This window comes from Bos taurus, chromosome 10 (genome assembly GCF_002263795.3).
Source record: "Bos taurus isolate L1 Dominette 01449 registration number 42190680 breed Hereford chromosome 10, ARS-UCD2.0, whole genome shotgun sequence".
NCBI lineage: Eukaryota > Metazoa > Chordata > Mammalia > Artiodactyla > Bovidae > Bos > Bos taurus.
The window spans coordinates 935,652-949,658 of record NC_037337.1 but is presented as its reverse complement, the minus strand read 5'-3'; the positions used below and the strand labels follow the sequence as shown (position 1 = coordinate 949,658).

The 14,007-nt window shown below is 47.7% G+C and overlaps 1 protein-coding gene across 3 annotated transcripts in view; it reads right to left on the bottom strand.

Annotated features, from left to right (window-relative positions):
• The window catches only part of MCC (MCC regulator of WNT signaling pathway), a 533,511-nt gene that overhangs the window by 35,520 nt on the left and 483,984 nt on the right, over nucleotides 1-14,007 (bottom strand). For all 3 annotated transcript variants that reach the window (XM_010808842.4, XM_059890654.1, NM_001083523.1), the window contains one exon: nucleotides 12,955-13,138. In XM_010808842.4, coding sequence (XP_010807144.1) covers nucleotides 12,955-13,138 — 184 coding nt within the window. The remainder of the gene's footprint in view (nucleotides 1-12,954; nucleotides 13,139-14,007) is intronic.

Sequence of the window (14,007 nt, the reverse complement as noted above, 5' to 3'; positions counted from 1 at the left end):
TAAAAAATAAAAAGTTTAAATTAAAAATGAAACAAAATAGGTGTGCTTTTAGACAAGACTTAACAAAAGGGATACGGTAAAGGAACAGAGCGAGGTGAAGAACAAAGTATCTGTAGTATGACCTGCAGACTGTGTGTGTGCGTGCACACGCACTGTGCATACACACGCCCCAGGCCGCTGATGGCGCCCCAGGGGGCGGGAGCCAGAAAGAAGGGCAGTGGGGGCACCTTCTGTGGGAAAGAAGGGCAGTGGGGGCACCTTCTGTGCGTAGTATTGCCACAGCTCGGAAAGCAGGGCGCCCCCAGGCCTCCGCGGCCGTTCCTCCCCCATCATGGATGAATATAAATCCTTCACAGGGACACAGGCTGGTCTGAGGGGCCCTTGGCCACCCACACTGTGGGAATGCTAAGCAGGGGCTGGCTGTCCTAAGGAGCACCTAGGCCCGAGCCCCGGGAATGTGACAGGCCATGCATGTTTCTGTGGGTTCCAGAGTCCCACGGCAGGGTGAGCAGCACAAGAAAACTGCAGCCTGGCTCTCAAGACCTACAGGGGTTTCTCTGGACGCCCCTGCACTGGACATAGCCCGCATGGAACTGGCTTTGGAAAGATGGCAGATAAACAAGCAAGGGGCCTATTTAGCTGTCATCAAACAGGCCAGCTTGGCATCATCATCTCTGCCGTTACAGAACTTGAAGTGGAGGTTCTGAGACATTTCGTGGCTGGAACCTGGTGCGGCTGGGCCTAGGCTGACGTCGCCTCTCCCCAAGATTTCCATTGTGAGGTGCTGAGCCAGGAGCAGGGACTGGTATCCGCAGGCTGTTCCACTGCCCCGAGCCCAGGCCTGCCCTCCTCACCTCACAGCAACAGGGCTAACAGGCCCCCAGTCAGCAGATGAAATCTCCTCACAACCTCGATGTGACAAGAACGTCCCATTCTTGTCTGTGACACATTATCAAGAAGTTGAGGCTTCCAGAGAGGGAAGGGTGGAAGGGATGGTAGTCCACACACATGAGGAAGAGGATTCCCTAGGGCTCTGGTAGTCTTCAAGTCAGAGAACTCCGGCCAGCATAAAAGCTCCCGATTACCACAGACTCTCTGGGGCCCCCTACCATCCCTGACTCCATCAGGACGGAGCGAGATCAGTCTGACCTACACACAACACCTCGTTAGAGGTGGTGATGGTTACTTACACGTGTCCATTGGAGGTGAGGGGGGAGAGCTGGTCAGAGAGTGTGGGGCAGAATGCCAAGTCTCATAGGGCCTCATAGGGTTGTGTTTTCTCTCCAGAATTAGATTTAGAAGCCCCCAGAGGGTCTGTACTAGAGCAGTGACAGGATTCACCTTACATTTTAACAGGCTCCCTTTGTCTGCTGTACTGAGGTGGGATGCAGGGAGGCAAGGTCAGAGACAGGGAACCCTTTTGGGGGCTATTGTAACAAGCTCTGGAGAGAAGGTGGAAGCTGAGAAGACAGGAAGGAGGTTAAGAATTATTCATCAATCAATGCTGTGTTCTCAAGCTGTATTTTAAAAAGGATGAGACGGGACAAGCAGCAACGCCCTCTAGTTGGAACACTTCGGGTGCGACGTCATAAACAAAGCAGAGCAAGGGAAGCATGAAACAGCAACCGGTACTGCCAGCAGAGGGCGCGGGGAGCCGGCGGGGTGTCTGTGGATGACAGCTGTCCAAGAGTGACTTGTCTTGAGGAGACAGGGTCCCCCCTCAGCACCTCAGCCTTCTTCAGTAAAGCTCGGTGACAGGCATGCCTCACAAAGAACCACCCAGGAGGACTCAGAGCTCGCCTGCGTGGATTGTCAACACAGTGTGGAGGGATAGATGCCTATGGCCTAAGGTTCCACACGTGAACAAAATTAGAGTGAACTGAAGTGGTGGCAGTGTTCACAGCGCATTCCACATGACTGAGGGAGGAGATGTCCTCCCAGACACGGCATGTTTAGACAGCACGGTGCTGGGAAATAGCAACACTTTTTTTCCAGTGAGTGGGGAGAAGGCTTCAGGTAGGAAAATCCTCTCCCATGAAGCTGAGACTCGCCACGAGAAGTTCACTTTACAACTTCTTTTTATGAAAAGTCACTTTGGAAAATTTTAAATATACAGAAAACCCAGAGATAAACTAATACCTGGGTGGCTTTTTTTCATGTCTTCTTTGAAATGCCTTTTTAGAAATGCAACACACTTGGGCTTCCCTGGTGGTGCAGCAGACGGGAGGCTTCCTGCCAGCGCAGGGGACACAGCTTCCACCCCTGGTCTGGGAGGCCTGCACATGCCGCACAGCAGCTAAGCCCCCCTGCCGCAACGCCGGGGCCCACGGGCTGCAACTGCGGAAGCCCACGAACCTAGAGCCTGTGCTCCGTAACAAGAGACGCCACCACCAGGAGAAGCCCGTGTGCTGCAACTGGAGAGCAGCCCCTCTCTCCACAACTAGAGAATGCCCACTCACAGCAGTGAAGAACCAGTGCAACCATGTATAATAAATACATAATTTAAAAAAAGACACAGAACATCCTGGAGGTACCCCCTGATTCCTGTCACTTAAAAAAAGATATTTCCTACAAACTGAAGGTAACGTACACCGGTCAGCATGGCCATCATCAAAAAGTTTACAAATAGTAAATGCTGGTGAGTGTGTGGAGAAAAGGGAACTCCCCTACCTAAGTGGTGGGACTGTAAGTTGGTGCAGCCACAGTGGTAAACAGTACGGGGATGCCTCAGAAACCTAAAAGCAGAATTACCATATGATTCAGCAATCCTATTCTTGGACACGTATCTGGACAAAACTATAATTCACAAAGATACACGCACCCCTATGTTCATAGCAGTACTGTTTACAATAGCCAAGAGATGGAAGCAACAGACGAATGGATAAAGAAGATATGGGGTGTGTGTGTATAAAATGAAATATTAGCCATCAAAAAGTACAAAATAATGCCATTTGCAGCAATGTGGATGCAACTAGAGATTATCATACTAAGTGAAGCAAATCAGAAAGACAAATACCATATCACTTATATGTGGCATCTGAAGTGGGACACCAATGAACCCACCTATGAAACAGATAGGCTTCCATGGGGTCGCAGAGTCAGACACAACTGAGTGACTGAATTGAACTGATGAAATGGAAACAGGGACATAGAGAATGGACTGGTGGTTGCCAAGGAGGAGGGGTGGGAGAGGGAAGCACTGTGCGTTTGGTGTATACAGAATGGATAAACTGTATGGTTTATATATATATTATACATAATACATACAGATATATAAAACTGATGTATATAGGATGGATAAACAGCAAGGTGCTACTATATAGCCCAGGGGACTATATTCAATATCCTGTGATAAACAGTAGTGGAAAACAATGGATATGTATGTATAACTGAGTCACTCTGCTCTACAGCAGTAATTAACACAGCATGATAAATCAAATATACCTCAGTAAAAATTTAAAAAACTACTTCAATACTCAAAGGACAGTAGAACCTAGAGAGTTCTCCAAATATTCTGCAGGCCCTGAAAGGTTAGTATGTTGGCATATTTTCTGTTTAGCAGGACTGGTGCTCCCCAGTAAGAGAAAGAAACAGAAAAGAAGGGCAAAAGGTCTCCCCTCCAGTCTCTACCCCTGTGGAAAGCTCAGGGCTGTAATGCTTTTCCAGGGGAAAGTTTAATTCCAGATAAGCACCCAGCCCGGCAGCCCCTCCGGGCGGCTTCCCTCTCCTTCCAGGACACCCCAGCGGGCAACGGATCAGGCGAGGCTCATTACAGTTCTGCTCTGTGCTCTCACGGTCCTACCCGGAATATGGCTCTGACAGCGCTGGGTGGAGGGGAGGCCACGGCCCTTTCTCAGCCTCCTTTAGACAAAGGCGCCGTCTCCAGAGAGCTGGCTGCCACTGCCGGGCGGGGGGCAAGTCAGCCATTAACCCTCGGGCTGGGAATGCAGGAGGACCGCAGGATGAGCACAGTTGTCAAGGGGGGATACGTCACTGTCCGAGGGAGCTGGGCTCCTCCTCTCCAGGGTGAGACGGATGGTGGGAGAGCGGCAGATGAAGGAAAGCCCGGTGTTTTGCTCTGGTTTCTCCAGGAGCCAGGCCAGGTTGCGTGGGTTTCTCCTTTCCCTGATGCTCTGCTTGTGCTCCCCTCGGCTGGCTCGGTTCCGAGTCCATTAGTGGCCTGCGGGACGTCCGCTCGCTGCCCGCATGGGGGCCTCCAGCGAGGGGAGCGCTTGCTGGCCGGCCTGGGGCCCCCACCCCCTGCCTGCCTGATCGCGGTGGGACTGGATACAAGAGTGGAGTTCAGATGGCCTCTTTTCTGTCCCTCTCCACTGTGTCTGCTGCTTGTCCTCAAGACAACTTCCCCTCTTGCTTTATAGGGAAAAAAATCCCATCTTTTTTTTCCACCTTCCTCATCTTGTCTTGGCAGAAAAGAACATTTCTTTTGTCTTGAAAACCCGAGATGGATTCCTCCTAAAGTTTTTCTCAATGTCTTACATGGCTCCCAGTTACAATCTCACTTTCACCACGTGCCACCGGGGGGCCTTCTAGCTGCTGAGCATTTACAATTTATTTGAAGGGTGGTGGGGGTCAGGCCAGGTGACATTGGGCCCCACTTCTCTGTCAACTGCTTGAACCTTTCAGTGTTGTGCTGGGTATCCACCTATGCCCCACCCCCTTTCTGACAATTCTTTGTCACAAAGGAGTAAAAATACTCAACACAGCCCAAACTTCCTAGGTCCGGATGCTCTCACATGACTATAAGAATTCTCTAGAAGTGGTTCAGGCAGGAAAAATTTTCCAAAAAAAAAAAAAAAATAGAGCTGATGCTCAAACACCAAGTTTAAACTGTGCGGACCACTCATACCTGGATCTTTTAAAAATAAATATAGTTCTATAGGACTTTCCTAGCATAGTGGATAAGAATCCGCCTGCCAATGTAGGAGTCACAGGTTTGATCCCTGGTCCCGGAAAATCTCACATGCCATGAAGCAACTAATTCTGCATGCCCCAAGTACAGAGCCTATGCTCCAGAGCTTGTGAGATGCAAATACTGAAGCCCATACACATACAGCTTGTGCTCTGCAACAAGAGAAGCCACTGCAATGAGAAGCCCGCGCAAGGTAATGAAAAGAAGCTCCTGATTGCTGCAACTAGAGAAAGCCCGAGCAAAGCAACAAAGACTCAGCGCAGCCGGGAATTAAAAAAAAAAAATATATATATATACATACATACATATATATATATATAGTATTACATTTATGATGGGGGTTGGAGGAATCCGTGGTGAGTCCTGGAACGGATCCTCTGAGATTATACGGGTACGTAAAACCTGCCAGCAGATAACTACAGTCCTCAAGCACTTTCTGCTTTCAGCTTAGCCGACAGTGGAAGGCAAAATGAGCGACACAGTTAGGAGACAGATGATATTTCTGCAGCTATTTATAAGGTGCTGTTATGATAGTGTTGGAAACCAGGCATCTCTAAAACAAATATTAACCTGCTCCTGATTTGGTTGCTGATAACATACGGAGATAACCACCACATAGATCTGATACTTCCACTGCTGCTAATAATTTCTCTGACATTAAAAAAATTAAACACTTTACAGTCAGCACTCCCTATCTATGAATTCTGCATCTGCGGAGTTAGCCAACCTCAGGTGTAAAATTTTTGAGAATAAAAGAAAAAAAAAAAAAGAAAAAAAAGAAAAAAAATCCAGGAAGTTCCAAAGAGCAAAACTTCAATTTGCCATGTGCTGGCAACTATTTACATAGCATTTACATTTTATTTACAATTATTTACATAGCTTTTACATTATATTTGGTATTATATAAGTAACTTAGACATGATTTAAAATATATGAGAGGATGTGTGTAGGTTCTAATGCAAGTATTACAATGTTTTACACAAGGGACTTGAGCATCTTTGAACTTTGGTATCCACAGAGGTCCAGAACCAATCCCTCGAGGATATCGAGGGATGACTGTAAATGATTTCCAACGTCATTAATAATTAAGAGGTACAAAGTAAAATATTAAGGGTATTTTTTTTTTGCTTAGAGATTGACCAAATTTTTAAAATGTATATTATCCAGTTTCAGCAAAGGAGGCAGAGGTGCTCACACAGTTGCTGGATCGTGTATGGGGAGGTGTGTGGCACTAGTTGACATTTGAAATAATAGTCATTTTTGAGCCAGCACCTTCTACTTCTCAGACTTGATCCCATAGAAACTGCATCAGGGGCACAGATACAAGGACAGGGTGGAGACCGCAGCAGTATTATAATAGTGAAAGTGAAAGTGAAGTCGCGCAGTCGTGTCTGACTCTTTGCGACCCCATGGGCTGTAGCCTACCAGGCTCCTCTGTCCATGGGATTTTCCAGGCAATAGTCCTGGAGTGGATTGCCATTTCCTTCTCCAGGGGATCTTCCCAACCCAGGGATCGAATCCGGGTCTCCCGCATTGTAGACAGATGCTTTACCATCTGAGCCACCAGGGAAGTCAACAAGTAAGAACATCCAACAAGTGAAAATCATTCAGTCGTGTCTGTCTCTTTGCAACCCCATTCTGCAGCCTGCCAGGCTCCTCTGTCCATGGAATTCTCCAGGCTGGAACACTGGAGTGGGTAGCCTATACCTTCTCCTGGGGATCTTCCCAACCCAGGGATCAAACCCAGGTCTCCTGCATTGCAGGTGGATTCTTTACCATCTGAGCCACCAGGGAAGCTCAAGAATACTGGAGTGGGTAGCCTATCCCTTCTCCAGTGGATCTTCCTGACCCAGGAATTGAACCGGGGTCTCCTGCATTGCAGGCGGATTCTTTACCAGCTGAGCCACCAGGGAAGCTACTACTGAGAAGAATGGCACACACAGAGATGCCTAAACATATAACAACACTAAGGGGAAAGGGAAGGGAAAGGGCAAGATTCACGAGAGTCCAATAAACAGGATCCTTTTCGGGGTAAAATGAGATGGAGTCACATTTTTAAAGATGCCATGTGTCGGTCTGCTGATGACACAACCCTGCCCCTTCTCCTGGGACCCTCCCCTTCTCTTTGCCCCCGAGGCTCCTGTGGAAACCGCCATGACCACAGATAACTGGGGAGGTACTTGAGCCCAGCTGGGCAAGATGTTCCTTCCTAGGATTTTCTTACTTGACGCCAGTGAAACCAGTCAGCCCAGTGTACTGATGGAGGTGGTGTGCGGGTTTTCTGTCGTCTGGGGAGTGGCCTGCAGCAGGGAGGTGTGGGGGCCACAGGACCCAGGTGAGGTCTAGTTCTCCTGCTCATCCGAGCCCTCTGCCCTCAGCCTGGGTCCACGGCTCCTGTGTGGGAGACCCGATATCCACCCCCAGATTTGAGTATGCGTCTGCCACTGGCAACCGAGGGGCTAGCAGGTAATTAAAAAATGGGCGGCTGAATCTGTGAAGACACTCTCCAGCCTGTGCGCCATATTGTTTTCAGTGAGGGTCCTCACATGGGGAATTTTATGTAATGCTTGGATTTCAGTTGTTAAGCTTACTTTGAATACAATGAGCATATCATTTTTTGGGAATCAGCAAGTCTTAAGGAAAGGGAAAGCGTTTCAACTCTCTAGTTCCCACAGAAGCTAAATGATAAGTGACAGGACATTTCTGCAGGAGGCCTGCACACCACGCTATCATGTGGAGGACTGTGTCTGAGCTGGACTTTAGAACTGATGAGCACTCCTAAGCCTAAGTCCCAAAGACTCCAGATAGACTCTCCTGGTACTTGGGTGGGGAAAGCACCTCTTTTTTCAGAGGGAAGTAGACGTGCCTACTCTGACAGTCAGATCGAGTCTCTCATTCCTGGAAGGTAGCTGATTTGCAGGGGGTGCACAGGCTTATCCTAACTGGACGGCTGCTTCAAGTCCATTCTCCCTTTCAGTGGACACAATTCCACTCTGCTCAGTCTTTCTTTCTGTTCCAGGGAAACTTCATCTTAGATCTTGGAAGGTGAGGGCTGGGCACCTCTGCTGCTCCACTACTCTCCATTTGAACCCAGGGAGCAGGCCTCAGTGTGAGTGGTCAGCCAGGTGGAACCCCAGTTCCCTGGGTGTTTCCCAAGCTAAATGCAAGGCTGCAATCACAGCCTCATAGGATCAGCACCTGCTGGCAGGAGAGAAGGGACCCCAGCCTCCAAAAGGGCAGACTTGCTGTGGCTGATGCTGTCTTGGCCCCTTGTCCTATTGTAGATTTAGATCAATGATCGTGCTTCTAACCAATGAGCTGAAAGTGTAATGCTTGACAAAAAGAGCAGGTCTGACTGAGAATTCCCATTCTCATTTCTTAGCAGTTTAGTCCACTTGCCTCACTGCTGTGATACACTGATAAAGCTTTCCAGGCAACCCACATTACCTGGTTACTCTGTTAAGACAATTATATTTTCTAATGAGGCCGCAGCTGTAGTTTTACAAGAAAAAAAAAAAAAAAGTGTTTCAAAACTGCGAGAGCAGCATCTCTGGGCTCCTGACCACAGAGTCAGCCGTTGGGCTGGTTACATGTGCATTGTCCTCCCTGGCAACCGCCCCTCTGCTGCTCGGTTCCAAAACCACGACTTTTCAGCTATCGGGAGCTGCTGTGTACTACCAGTCTGAAGCCTGGCACTCAGCATTCCTTTCCTGAGACCTGGGGGACCAATGGCTGGCACTCTGATTAGAAGTCTCTCTGCCAGCTGGCTACAGCGGGAGGGGAGGGGACTGGCGGAGCCACATACAGCTCCACCTCGGAGGCCTCCAGTCTGTCTTTCGTCCGTAATCTTGACAAGCTGGGAAGGCTGGGTGGAACGCCAAGATTTACAAACAAAATCACTTATAATTATGAAAGCGTCTGGTGGTTTGGGACTTCTCTTTTTTGGGGGTACTTTTTTTCCTGAGCCGCACTGAACATAATCAGCAGGCTGCTTGTGTCAGGTCCCAGGAATGTGTGCTGCCACATGAATGCCTGGCGTGTGGTTCCTTTGTACCCACTGAGCAGCTCTGATTTGGGTGGGAATGTGAAAGGGAATTTTTAAGGAGAATTGAGTGAAATCTGACCTCTGTAAGCCCTCTGTACTTTGATGGGAAGATCTGTTTAAGACTGAATTTAATTCATACGGGCAATCTTTAACGAGGTCATCCTTGCAAATAGAAACTATGTTCTGAGCAATCTCAATCTACAGAAATACATCACCTCAAATTAAGCTTCTTAGGTCAGGAATCAACAGTTAGAACTGAACATGGAACAACAGACTGGTTCCAAAGAGGAAAAGGAGTACGTCAAGGCTGTATATTGTCACCCTGCTTATTTAACTTCTATGCAGAGTACATCATGAGAAATGCTGGGCTGGAAGAAGCACAAGCTGGAATCAAGAATACCGGGAGAAATATAAACTCAGATATGCAGATGACACCACCCTTATGGCAGAAAGTGAAGAGGAACTGAAAAGCCTCTTGATGAAAGTGAAAGAGGAGAGTGAAAAAATTGGCTTAAAGTGCAACATTCAGAAAACGAAGATCATAGCATCTGGTCCCATCACCTCGTGGCAAATAGATGGGGAAACAGTGTCAGACTTTATTTTTCTGGGCTCCAAAATTACTGCAGATGGTGATTGCAGCTATGAAATTAAAAGACGCTTACTCCTTGGAAAGTTATGACCAACCTAGATAGCATATTGAAAAGCAGAGACATTACTTTGCCAACAAAGATCCGTCTAGTCAAGACTGTGGTTTTTACAGTGGTCATGTATGGATGTGAGAGTTGGACTGTGAAGAAATCTGAGCACCGAAGAATTGATGCTTTTGACCTGTGGCGTTGGAGAAGACTCCAGAGTCCCTTGGACTGCAAGGAGATCCAACCGGTCCATTCTGAAGGAGATCAGTCCTGGGTGTTCTTTGGAAGGAATGATGCTAAAGCTGAAACTCCAGTACTTTGGCCACCTCATGCGAAGAGTTGACTCATTGGAAAAGACTCTGATGCTGGGAGGGATTGGGGGCAGGAGGAGAAGGGGACGACAGAGGATGAGATGGCTGGATGGCATCACCAACTCGATGGAAGTGAGTTTGAGTGAACTCCGGGAGTTGGTGATGGACAGGGAGGCCTGGCGTGCTGCAATTCATGGGGTCGCAAAGAGTTGGACACGACTGAGTGACTGAACTGAACTGAAGAAGACTGTCTCAAAATCAAGGCTCATCTATACATTAAAATATTTCTAAGCAATATGCACCCTTACAGTCTCCACTGAAGGTCTGGAGAGAAAATGTTCCCACTCCTGCCTGGCTCTACATTTGAATCTGACTTAGATTAAAGTATTATTTTTATTTATATATTTCGCAGGTAATAATTATTTTGTGGGTGGGGAGGCGTGAGCTAAAAACCTGTAAGAAACCCCTTATAAGCTATTGAAACAGCACACTATTCCTGTCAACCCAACTCTTGTGCTCACTAATTCAACAGAACAGAATTTACTGACAATGTGAGAACTGCATTTCTATTCTAAATGAATGTGGAAATTACAGATTATCTACATCTGGAAAAGTCATTAAGAAGAGCATCTGCTTTATGAGTTTAAACAAAATAATCTGGTTTTGTCCATCAGCAGATGAATGGATAAGAAAGCTGTGGTACATATACACAATGGAGTATTACTCAGCCATTAAAAAGAATACATTTGAATCAGTTCTAATGAGGTGGATGAAACTGCAGCCTATTATACAGAGTGAAGTAAGCCAGAAAGAAAAACACCAATACAGTACACTAATGCATATATATGGAATTTAGAAAGATGGTAACGATAACCCTGTGTACGAGACAGCAAAAGAGACACTGATGTATAGAACAGTCTTTTGGACTCTGTGGGAGAGGGAGAGGGTGGGATGATTTGGGAGAATGGCACTGAAACATGTATAATATCATACAAGAAATGAATTGCCAGTCCAGGTTCGATGCAGGATACAGAATGCTTGGGGCTGGTGTACTGGGACGACCCAGAGGGATGGTACGGGGAGGGAGGTGGGAGGAGGGGTCAGGATGGGGAACACGGGTACACCCGTGGCAGATTCATGCTGATGTATGACAAAACCAATACAATATTGTAAAGTAATTAGCCTCCAATTAAGATGAATAAATTTAAATTAAAAAAAAAGAAAATAAATAAATGATCATCTGTGCTTTGCTTCCTTGAATAAGACAACTGTTGCTGGAGTCAAAAGGAAATAACTCCCTTGTGTCTGTGGGCACCTGGCCAAGTGTGTTACTGGGAATGTCGCCTTTCCTGAGGCACCAGGTCCAGAACAGGTAAGTCTGCACTTGGGCAGATAGCCGGGGTCCTGCCAGCAGGAGAGACAGCTGGGATCATTATGTTCCCTTCAGGTACCGAACAAAACATCAGTATTTCTTCTTTTGCCCTTGAGATTGAATACACCCTTATGTGGTTTTGGTTGCTTGATCTGTAAGCAAACAGCATTTTTTAAGTCATAAGCTCCAACCTGGCCTAGTGAAAAGAATACGCTTGGTGCCACAGCCTGGGCTTGGGTCTGAACACCCCTCTGAGCTGTCAGTTATGTGACTTTATGTCGGCAGGCCACTCACACATCTCTGAGCCAAGTCTCTCTCACCTGTAAAAATGGGGTCATTACTCTTCCTATCTTTTGTGATGTGGTTATTACATGAGAATCTCTAACAAAGTACTTTCTAGACAGAACTGGAACATAAAGGGAAGGCATTCTATTTGCAGCAACATAGATGGACCTAGGGATTATCACACTAAGTGAAGTAAGACAGAGAAAGACAAATATATGCTATCACTTCTATGCAGAATCTAAAATATGATACAAATGAACTTATTTATGAAACAGAAATAGACTCACAGACATAGAAAGCAAACTTATGCCTACCAAAGTGGGAAGGAGGTGGGAGACATAAATTAGGAGTTTGGGGTTAGTAGATACAAATCACTATATATCACATAAACAAATAATAAGGTCCTACTGTATAGCACAGAAAACTATATTCAATATTATATATTAAACTAAAATGGAAAAGAATATGAAGAAATATATATATACACATGGCTGGATGGCATCACTGACTCGATGGACGTGAGTCTCAGTGAACTCCGGGAGTTGGTGATGGACAGGGAGGCCTGGCGTGCTGCGATTCATGGGGGTCGCAAAGAGTCGGACACGACTGAGCGACTGATCTGATCTGATCTGATATATATGAATCACTAGCTGTATACCAGAAACTAATACAATATTGTAAATCAATTAAAAAAAAGAAAGAAAAAGGGAAGGCATTCATGTTTTTAGGGATTTTGGTGACAAGACATGAGAAGATCATTGGAAAACATTTCATTATGACTCTCCATCCACACCCAGTGGAATCCAACCGCTTCAGCAAATTATGCTTAGCAAGGTGTTCACTGTTTCCCTCCCCATCTTGTTCAAGCACCCGCTTCAGTTTTCTAGATTCACAGATACTGAACTTGAACCCCAGTTCATGCGAAGCATCTGCTAAACACATGCTATGAATATGGCCTCACTCTACAGGGCAAAAGGTGGGAGAAGGGAAGCCTGTTGCCTGAGAAGGGTTTACGAAGGACACAGGCACAGGAGGAAGGGAGAGAACGCAGCCTGGAACTAGGAGGCGGTCTGGGGCTTGGATGCTTCAGGACCATTTGCAGCACATGGGCCTTCACCACCCCAGATGCTTCTGGAAAATCAAGGACTGTTAGGAAATGCAGGGCAGAACAAAGTGGGAAAGGGCACAGGACAGAAAGCAACATGGTTCCCCCCCCCTTCCCTCTGGGCGGCAACATGAGAAGGCACTTTCCAGCTCTCCCACTCAGATCCCAACTCTCGGGAGGGCGCAGCCTGCCACCCTTGAGCCTCGCAGTCCTTGAGCTTGGCCAGTGGAGCCGGTGGACGCCCACCCGGCGCGGCAGGAGCGTGGACTACCTGGTATGGCTGTTGGAGGACAGGCTCTCCCAGGGCTGCCCGCTGCAGCCGGCCACCGCGAAGGCGCCCCCGCAGCTGCCGTCCAGCTTCATGAGCAAGGCCTTGGCGGCGTTCTCAGCCGTCTTCCGGCAGTCGTGGGCTCGCTTGAGCATCTGAGTAATGTTTTCATCCCCTGACTGGTCTCCTGCAAGAAACCAAGGGGTTAATTAATCAGCAATGGTCTAGATAAACAAGGCTGGGTGATGGGGCAGGCACTCAGGGTGGAGGTGGCTTGGTGGAGACAGGGGTGGAGTGTGTGTCCTGGGGCCGGTCCTTCACCTAGAAGCTGCGATGAGGAAGGCTTTCTCTTCCCCCACAGACGGAGGGCTGGCCCGTGTGAGCTTCCAGCTCTGTGTCCAGCGGTAACCTGCTCTGATTTCCTAACTCCTGAGGCTCCTGGCTGCTCCCGGCATGCAACCCCAAGACTCCTGTGCGGCCCGTCTCCCTCAGCTGCTCAGCGCTTCCTTGGGAGCGAGACCAAGGGGAAATGAGGCCCAACCTCGCCATGTTTCCACACATCTGCAGCTTCGCTTAGAACTTCATGTAGGCATGAGACACAGAACTAATGGTTAAAACGAAAACCTTGGGATTGGCTCTGATGTCCTGCATGGATGCTCTCCCTGAGTGAGTCATGTCCAGGGGCAAGCTCCATGCCTCTCACAGCCAGCTAATGTCTGCAGCAACACTCAGGGTGGTGGCCACCAGCACGCAGCCGGGTTGGGGATCCCCTGCCCAAGGTGGCCATGTTCTAGCTGCGTTTTCAAAAACTTTGCAGGCCAAATAAGTCATTGGTTTGTTACCTCTACAGCCCAGACCCTCAATCTTCCAATATTTATAAATGAAATCTAATGCCAAAGTCTAAGATACAAAAATGGTAAATATGAAACTGGCTTAAGTGGGCAGGGGGTATGGGGAGGGGGATACACTCAGCTTTCCCACTCTCCAAGCCCAACACTGGGGCCCAAAGAAACTCCTCCAGATTCCCAGGCACAGTTTGAAAACCACCGTTTAAAT